Source organism: Mirounga angustirostris, unplaced genomic scaffold, assembly GCF_029215605.1.
Source record: "Mirounga angustirostris isolate CCGP_5_RB_7025 unplaced genomic scaffold, mMirAng1.0.hap1 SCAF_3, whole genome shotgun sequence".
Lineage (NCBI taxonomy): Eukaryota > Metazoa > Chordata > Mammalia > Carnivora > Phocidae > Mirounga > Mirounga angustirostris.
The window spans coordinates 119147938-119157846 of NW_026991711.1; the positions used below are offsets into that span (position 1 = coordinate 119147938).

A 9909-nucleotide genomic window follows, 5' to 3' on the forward strand; every position below is an offset into this window, starting at 1 on the left:
CATGAGGAACAGTTCTGGAGACCTAAACAATCCTCTAAATTCATGAGTTTCATTAGTTCCTTAGAACACCCATTTTCTCTTCATTTTCATTATAAGCAGTAATCATTTTCCTTTTGGGGATCATAAAAAATAAAAACGTAAGCTATAAAAATTACTGGAATTATTGTGTATGTAGTGATGAGCTAAGGATGGCAAAAATAAGCTGATATATGGATATTGGAAGGTTTAGTGACTCCCTTACTAAAATGTGACTTTTTTTTTTTTAAGACACATTTATTCAGCATCATGATCAGACTATTACATTTAGCAATCAACAGCATGGGTGCAAAAAAAAAAAATCTACATTAAAATCCTTTCTTGGAATGCTTTACACTTTCCACAGAACAGAAACTAAAATAACCTGTTATACAATTAGTCACAAATACAGTCCCCGAGTTTTTTGCCCATACACATGAGTATTGTCTAAAACATGTCTTCTTTGTAGCAGCTAGGCCCTGCCACCACTGTGCTTGGCTGAGTTCACAAATCTGTTGTAACCTGTAGCTTCCCTGTCACTTCTCTGGCTCTCCTCTCCTGCTAAGCTTTGTTTCCTGGCAGTAATTAGAACCTTCTGCCACTGCCGTAGCTACTGCTGCCGCTGGAACCACCACAGCCACCTTGGTTTCATGGTTTGGTGAAGTATTGGCCTCCATCGCCATAGGGGCCAGAGCTTTTGCCTCCAAAATTTCCTCCTTTCATGGGTCCAAAATTTGAGGATTGATTGTTGTAATTGCTAAAATCATTATAGCTTCCGCCACCTCCAAAGTTGCTTCCATCATTACCAAATCCGTTATAGCCATCCCCACTGCCACCATATCCACCACCACCTCGACTGCCACCAAAGCCACCTCGACCACTGAAGTTCCCTCCACGACCAAAGTTGTCATTCCCACCAAAACCACCTCCACGACCACCACCAAAGTTTCCAGAACCACTTCGACCTCTTTGGCTGGATGAAGCACTAGCCATCTCTTGGTTAGATAGACCTTTCCTTACTTCACAATTGTGGCCATTCACAGTATGGTATTTTTGAATGACAATCTTGTCTACAGCGTCATGGTCATCAAATGTTACAAAAGCAAAACCTCTCTTTTTGCCACTGCCTCGGTCAGTCATGATCTCGATCACTTCAGTTTTCCCATGTTCAAAATAATCTCTTAGATGATGTTCTTCATTATCTTCTTTAATGCCACCAACAAAAATCTTTTTCACAGTTAAGTGGGCACCAGGTCTTTGAGAATCTTCTCTTGAGACAGCCCTCTTTGGTTCCACAACTCTTCCATCCACCTTGTGTGGCCTTGCGTTCATGGCTGCATCCACCTCCTCCACAGTGGCATACGTGACAAAGCCAAAGCCTCTGGAGCACTTGGTGTTTGGATCTCTCATTACCACACAGTCCGTAAGTATTCCCCATTGCTCAAAATGGCTCCTCAGACTCTCATCGGTTGTTTCAAAGCTCAAACTTCCGATGAGGAGCTTCCGCAGCTGTTCAGGCTCTTTGGAAGACTCTGACTTAGACATGACAGTGGTGGGAGGGGAGACTTTAACGATGCTTACTCGGTGGTGTCCATGGGCAGAAAGCTACATGACATATTCTTATACTTTAACCAAGTGTCCAATTCAAGTTTGTGTTTCACTTAATTCAGAAGTTATTATAGGCTGAGATCTTGAGACTTGCTTTCAAAATAGTGGAAAATGCACATGTCAAGTCCTGAGAGAAAAGTGAATACTCCTGTATGCAATAATATTTTTGGGGAATGATATTATTTATTGGACTAAGACCCCTTTGTTAGACTAAGACAGAGATATCTTATATCAAAAAATTTAAAAATAAAATATTTTATTTTGAATTTGAAATTAAAAACCATAAAGAATTAATCTTAGGAAACATTTTATTCATTGTCACTAAATTTCATAATTGAATTTAGAATTTTTTTTCAGAGAAAAGGTAAAAAAAATGACATGTATTCCAATTAAATTTTCTTCCTTTTGGATATAAATATTTGTTCTTTCTTACGTCTTTGGATACAAATGTTCTTTCGTTCTGTTTAAATTTACAAAATTTTACTGAATTTTGATACTGTCCTCATTGCTTTAGCACACCTACCCTTTATTCTACCCTGGTCATTGTCATTTTTAAATGCCAATTGCTTAGAATCAGCCAATTGAATTTATTCGTGTTAAAATTGATCTCTGCCATAACTATTCATGGAGTCCAGCCTAGTCAAATGTGGCTTTTGGAGCTAGGGCAGAATCAGAAAAGACATGGCATGATGCTGCCATGCATTTCTTTTCTCTATAACAAACATGGCTCATAAATGATGGTACTCTAACCTGCTGGGCCTGGATGGAATTTCACAGTCCTCTCGATATGCTGCTCTAGGCTGTCACTACCAACTGATTGACAGACTTTGGCAAATCAGATGAAGCCTCTATGCCAACTTAAGTCTTCTGTTTTAGTTAAGGGAATGGCATATTATGTTAGATAGAATTAAAAAATACTGCCAATACCAAAATTTACTATAGCTACTACCTTTTTTAAGTATGGGAATTGTAAAAACTCTTCACACTCCAGGAGAAATCTGACATGATAACCGGTAGACACCAGAACTGGTTTTAAACCTAATTGACCAATGACAATTTGCTTATGTGAACTCACCTGTGAAAGCCAACCAATTAGTAATGGCCTCATGCTTTTAAAGTCAGCCAATCAGCCGTGGATTCACTCCAATGACGGTGCATCTAAAGCTGACGACGACCAATTCCTGTTTCTGTAATCAACATAAGCATGTGTCTTTATCCAACATAAGTCACCTTTGACACTGTTATTGCCTCTGTAACCAACACAATCCCCTGTTCTCCACCCTCTTTTTCTTAAAACCCCCTAATATCAGCAGTTTGCTTGATTCAGTGACACTGAATGTCTAACCAGCATTGCTCTCCCTTGCCGAGGTGAGCAGTAAGTCAAGCTTTGCAGCGTTGGGTTTTGTTTCAAAGTTTGAATGGTGGTCTCATGCTTTGATAGATGACAGTATATGTCAGCACTTTTTTCTTTTTTTCAGTAAAGGTAACACATTTGCTGAACTTCTCAAATGAATTATTTGTTGGGAATAAAGTCACATACCAAAGTGTTGGCCACATGATTGAAACCCACCCCCACCAACAGAAATAGAGTTCATTGGGCTATCACATTAAAAATTATTGAGAAATTCAAATCTTCCCCATTTTAACTGCATGGAATGTATTTCATTGATGTACTTCCATTTTATATAACTAGCCTGTGATATCAGACTTTTGGAATAGAATGTTAGCAAATCTGACATGCTTAAAGTGTGAATAGTTGAGGGCTTAAGGAGAGGAAAGTACAGGTTAATCACTAGGAGTAAGTTAAGAATTGATGAGAGGTAGCCAATAAGTCTTTTTGTGGTTCCCAATATGTGCCTGTACTGGGCCATTTCTTCACTTTTCTCTAGACATCCTAATCAGCCTAGAAATAGATCGGAAGGGCATGCTTATGTGGGAAACTAATTTGGAGTTAAGCTTGCCAGTAGGTCACAGGGTGAGGCTTTTGATGGTGGTGATGGGGCTGGCAGGGATGTGCCTCAGCAGCAGTCCAGGACTGAGTAGGGATTATGCTGCCAGTGGAAAGATCATGATGGACTGGAAGAAGTGCAAAAGACTCGGTTATTAAATGTTTTCCTAAGAATGAGGTGCAGATGTGATTGGAGATGGGGAGGAAGACAGATGGCAGGATTGTGATTAGGGAAGAGAGAGAGAGAGTGCTGAGGTAAGGATTTCAGATATATTGCACTCACATCAGAAAGATTTTCAAGCCTCAGTGGTGTAGCATGTGCTAGTCATTTTGCCAGATGCTGTGGGAGCTGCAAAAGTAAGTGAGCGTTAGCTTCTGCTCTCATGTGACTTATAGTTTAGTAGGACTAGAGCTTTATGATGAGGTTGATCGGGAACTTTTGTGGCTGGCTTTGGGATGGAGGGCACTGAAGTCAAGGAGAAATACAGGCTGTGAGGTCCATGTGCCAGATGGTCACCAAGGTAAGTGCTAAGAGCTGAGGATAAGGCAAGGCACAGGACTGAAGTGAAAATGCTGTACATCACCAAGGAGTACAGGACAGTTCTGATTCATTCTTTCTTTTAATTTCTTCCTTTGAGATTATTTATTAGAGGGTAGGAAGCTGACACCCCCACAGAATCCATAGCTGATGATAGGAAATTTTCAGATAAGTCAGATATACATTTGTGAGAGGAGATGGATCTGGCTAATTGTGATGGCATTACATTATTACTTGAGATAGTAAATGCTTCATGAATTGCCTGAAAATGTGAATTCACACTCCAAAATTTGAAACCTTCCTTTATAAGGAATATATACATCTGGGAAAATTATTAGTAGCTGCACAATTTCTACTGATTGTTTTTCAGTATCTAACGCTGAGCCATTAACACTGAAATGGCTTGAAGAATAATGCAGCATTAAGCGATAATTATTTGGTATTTACATCGATTCTAGGAGAAAGATAATTTTGGAAAGTGTTAGATGCTAATATTAAAGATAAATCAATAGCATCAAGGCTAGAGGCCTAAGCACAGACTGAATTTGGGGTAAAGTTATAAAATTCATGATTTCTTGCCGTACTTAATCTTCTGAAGCCAAACTGTTACACTTTGTACCCAGCATCACCAGGAATTTATCCACAGTGTCCTCATGTTTATAATTTATACTGCAAACCTTGTTTGCACTACTTGCTTTCTTTTTTCTTAAGCCTTCTTTCAGTGTGTGATCATTATATGGTTATTAGAGAGAAGCTTGTTAGCGGTACAGGAGAGCGGAGATAAGAGCAAGTGCCCTCCAATGGGCTATCTGTTCTGAGTGCGGTTTGCTGGGAGATAGCAGTTATCAAAGGAAACATTGGCTGCTGCTGGCAAGTCTGAGGGTCTGAGGGATTTTCAGAGCACATGCTGATGGACATGCAGTGAAGAGTTGCCAGCGGGTTTCGGCGGGTTTAATCCTGGCATGTCGCCAACCCAGTGCCTGGGCGGCTCACAATAGGAAATGACAGGTGTGTTAAAGCGTGAGGAAAGCATGTGACATGGTTTTGGACAGAGGCCTCAGAGTGCTGGTTACCTTGGGTATTGCTGTGTGCTGTCTTTAACCTTAACACCTGCTTTTCTTCACAAGGTAGCCAACCTCACGGGGCTCCAGTTTTCTCATTTAATTATAAGGGAAAGAGCAGATCATCCTGGTGTCACATGCTTTGGTATCATGGCATTTCTAGCATCTGGCGCTGCATGGGGTGCAGTTAGGCTCATATGGATATGTGGCAGGAGGAAGAGGCCCAGGGCAGATAGAAACTGAGAACAAGGTTATAGGCAGAGCCAAACAAGTGGCACATCATTTTTGGAAACACTGAAGTATTGAACACAGCCTTCACTTGGGCAGCAGATTGGTTGCACATGGTCCTTTCTGCTGCTGGTGGTTAATGTAGCAATTAAACAAAAAAAGGAGAAAACATACTGAGCCAGTGCCCTGAAGAGAGGTCAAAAATTAGCTGAAAAAGGAGGTGGTATTGATCACATATCTGTTTACTTGTAGAACACTGTTTGGAAGCATATCTTGCTCCTTATAGGAATACTGATTCCATCATTTCACGCTTAGATTGCTTATGCCAAGCACTAGGACTGCAAAAGCATCTTTTCCTTTTGTGTAGGTGGGTATATAAGAAATGGTGACTGAACTAGCAGTCGGTATGAGACCAAATGAAATGATTTGAGTATATACAAATATATGTTGCATATTCTTGGAAAAGGACCCAATTCTGTTTCAAGGGGAACATCACAGAAAGGAGCAGGGTTTGAAGAAGAGAGTCATTTGCCTTCTACTAAATAAAACTCTTCAAATTCTAGCTGGGCCAGAAAGGAAACAAGTTCCCTTTGATTTCTCTTCCTATAGTGTTCACAACATGAAGATGTTATTTCTCAACAACTTAGCCTGCTCCCTAATTTTCCCCCACTGTCTTTTTTTTTTTTTAAATATTTTATTTATTTATTTATTTGAGAGAGAGAGCATGAGAGGGGGGAGGGTCAGAGGGAGAAGCAGACTCCCTGCCGAGCAGGGAGCCCGATGCGGGACTCGATCCCGGAACTCCAGGACCATGACCCAAGCCGAAGGCAGTCGCCCAACCGAGCCACCCAGGCGCCCCTCCCCCACTGTCTTTCACCCCAAGAACCATCAATAGAAACACACATGATTTTATTTTATTTATTCTTAGAATATTCTGTGACAGCCAGAACCATTTCCTGTTTTTTCCCTCCAGCTTCTCTTATTTTGTATATGGTCTAGCTAATGCACTATGAAATTCAGCAAGGAAACATCATTAAGATTTTTTTTCTGCCTTCCTGATGTATAGGGTGGGATGTGGCATATTTACAAGCCACACAGGGGTTGAAGAATAGCTACATCTGGTTTTAGGTCTTTCAGCAAAGAATAGAGCTTTCATTAAATACCTACATAACACAATATAGTCTATGCCTTCTGGAGTTTTCTCTGAATTTCTAGAATTAGGCTTGTGAAACATGGAAGTGCGTGTCTGTGTTCTTATACTACAATGAGGTTTCTTTTTTTTTAAACTCATGATACTTTATCTTTTATTCAGAGAGAAGCTAGAGATGCACGGTAATTTTTTTCTTTCTGTAAGTGACAAATCTGACATAAAATTAGTAATGTAAAAAAGTCGCACATGTAACAATATTTATTCCTTTTAAAAAATGTTCTGTCCCCCTTCACACAAAATAGTTTGTTATACAGTCCAATAGTCTAGAGTTATATATTCTGTAGTCTAATGCACCCATTTTGGCAGTCTTTCAAGTGATATATAAAGAAATAAAAAGGAAAGGAAGAGGGGACACAAACTCGCATTTGTTGAGCACTGTGTTAATCAAGACTCATTTAGTTGTAGCCCCTAGAACTCGTATAGATATGTACATACATCTACATCTACAGGGGGAGAGTGAGAGAGAATGAGAGAGAGAACGAGAGAGCAATTTATTGACTGACTTAAAGTCAAGAAGAGAATCTAGCTTCAAGCATGCTCTATATAGAAGTATAACTGATGTCATCAGGAATCTGCATCATTCTATCTCTTGACTCTGCTTTCCTCTGGATTTGCTTAATTCTAAGTAGGGTCTTCAGTGTAGAGGTGAAGATGGCCACTAACACCACTAGACATACATTATATAGCTAGCACCTCTTTCCTTATAGCTCTAGCCAAAGTTTTGCCAATGACCTCGATTGTCCTGACTTGGATCACACTGCCATTTCTCATCCACTATTGTGGCCAGACCTAAGTTACATGCTCACTCCTAGAGCTATTAGGAGCCAAGGACAGCAGGGGTGCTTCCCTGAAGATTCTGATTCTAGTCAGACAAAAAGTTCATGTCCACTACAAGTTCTTATATACCAGACAGCTTGTAACTACTTTCTAGAAGCTATAAATGGAACATGAAGCGTAACTTTTCCCCCTGGTTTTACGTATAGATTGAATTACAGAGCTAATGTTTTCAAATTATAATGATTTCAACAAATCTTTTCAGGTCTAATGCTTTATTTTGCTATTCATTTAGAAGTCTAATATTTCCCAAAGGATTCAAATCCCCAACAATTAGATGAGGAAACAGAGAAGAAGACACAAGCAAATGTATCATTTTTTTCTGGCCTCAAAAGAGTGTTTCATTGCGCTATTTTAAGTAGGCAAATTTACGTGGCCATTTATGAAATCAACAATTCTTTAGAATGAAGATAGAAATGGCAAAATAGTATAACCTACTTATCTGCCAATTATTGATAGATATTAACTCACAGAATTTAGTTATATAAGTATATTCAAAGTTGTGATTTGCTATTCTGCCAGATTCTAATCTATGAATTCTTTATGGGAATCCCACTCTTTTATTTTCTTTTTTGTACTTTATTATTTTTAATTTTTTTGTTTTTATTGAAGTATATTTGACACAATGTTACTTTAGTTTCAGATGTACAACATAGTAAGAATGCTACTCTTTCATTCATCATCAAAGCTCTTCTATATATTTTTTAAAGATTTTATTTATTGATTTGAAAGAGAGAGAGAGCACAGAAGGAGAGGGAAAGGGAAAAGCAGACTCCCTGCTGAGCAGAGAGCCCAACATGGGGCTCCATCCCAGGATCCTGAGATCAGGACCTGAGCTGAAGGCAGACACTTAATGGACTGAGCCACCCAGGTGCCCCAAAGCTCTTTTACATTTGATTATAAATTGAATTATATTTGTCATTTCCTCTTCTGTGCTTCATGCTTTTAATGTTGAATTTAATCCCACAGTTATTGTAACTCAGTGGCCTAAATTCATTTTGGGACAAGGTAAGAGTACAAAATGTTGTAACATTATTATTGCTTATGGACTTGTCTCAACCATCAAACTTGAGCTTCTGGAGGGCAGATATTGGGATTTTCTCATCGGGACCCCTCTTGCTCATTAGAACAGTGGGTGTATAGTAGGGAATCAACAAATCCTGGTTGAATCACTGATATCAAAGCCTTTAGGGAATTTGCTACTGAAAGAAATGGAAAAATCTTTCAGTGAGTCTTGGAATAATCATTCTCCGGATAATCTGTTTTTAAACTTGGATACTTATTAACTGGGTTCTTTTAAAGGAAGAGTTATAGCCACTCTCCTCCACCTGCAACCAGCAAAAGCCTGGTAGAACCTCCTTATTGTCTATGTGCAAATTTGGATGGATTTAACAAATGTTCACAAATTATCTGTGTATATGTGAAGATGAGTTAAGAAAACCTAAAATTGATGAAATCCCATTAAATGTGGACAAGATTAGACATTGTAATAAAAAATTGCATGTGCAAGCTGCTTAGGTGGAATTTTCCCTCTTATTTACGGAAGCCAAAAGAGGAACAGAATTCGTTCATTCTTTGGTGGAAAATGTAGTTTCAGAAAGCAATAAACAGACTGCAAGGCACAAACTTTTTCAACACACAGAAATAATTTGGTGAAATTTAAAACAAAGATCAGATATATTCCCTCTGGCAGGGTAGGAAACTGATATGCTCATTTCTATGAACAAGATTTTGGATGCCTTTAAGACAAATACCTCACTACTCACTGGAGGCATGTTGAATGATGGTAGCTAACTCTCACTTTTCCAGCTTAGGTAGTCTCAATAATTTCCTATACATAAAAGATACATAATTATGTTCAAATAGATGCAACTATCTCTTGAATTAGATAGGTATATTTAGAAATAAGGCTCCATTTTACTTTATTGCTTCTGTGATTTTTAATAATAAAATTAAATATTTTATACCTCTTTGGAAGTTGATATGGAACCATTTCAAACATTTCAACTTCTAATGAGCTACAAAATACAGTAAATATGAATTTCAAAAATCATAAAATTAGTATACAAATGGGAATGGAGCCTTATTTTCAAATATCTCTATCTAAATCAAGAGATAATTTTAGTTCTCCAAGAAGTGCCTGCATTTTAGTAAAGCATATGGAGAATCTCACTTAAAGATGGATCACAGATGCCTTAGACTCAGGCCTCACAAGATTAAACCTGTATGGCCCAAAGTATAGTAAAAATGCCGCTTTATATTAGACATAATAAGGAAAGAGCAAGAGTGTGTGGTAATACTAGGTTGTGCATAGAGGAGTGGTTAAAAACCACTTGGGAAAAATAAATTTTTAGTTGTTGCCAATCCTAAAAGTTTTGTTTTTGTTGTGAACGCATAGGTTCCCCAGATTTTGTCAATACTGCCCTCTATTGTGGTCAGTCTTGTCTGAGTTTCATGGAAGCCTATT

At 38.6% G+C, this 9909-nt stretch overlaps 1 protein-coding gene across 1 annotated transcript; it reads right to left on the reverse strand.

Annotated features, from left to right (window-relative positions):
* Positions 1–648: 648 nt before the first annotated feature.
* LOC123839400 (heterogeneous nuclear ribonucleoprotein A1-like) lies at positions 649–1588 on the reverse strand. The gene has a single exon (XM_064586549.1). It carries the CDS (start codon positions 1558–1560, stop codon positions 664–666), a length of 897 nt encoding a protein of 298 aa, XP_064442619.1. The 5' UTR covers positions 1561–1588; the 3' UTR covers positions 649–663.
* Positions 1589–9909: the final 8321 nt, after the last annotated feature.

Excerpts from the sequence above, each read along its gene's own strand:
- LOC123839400 (XM_064586549.1), bottom strand. The coding sequence starts at position 1,560 with ATGTCTAAGTCAGAGTCTTCCAAAGAGCCTGAACAGCTGCGGAAGCTC.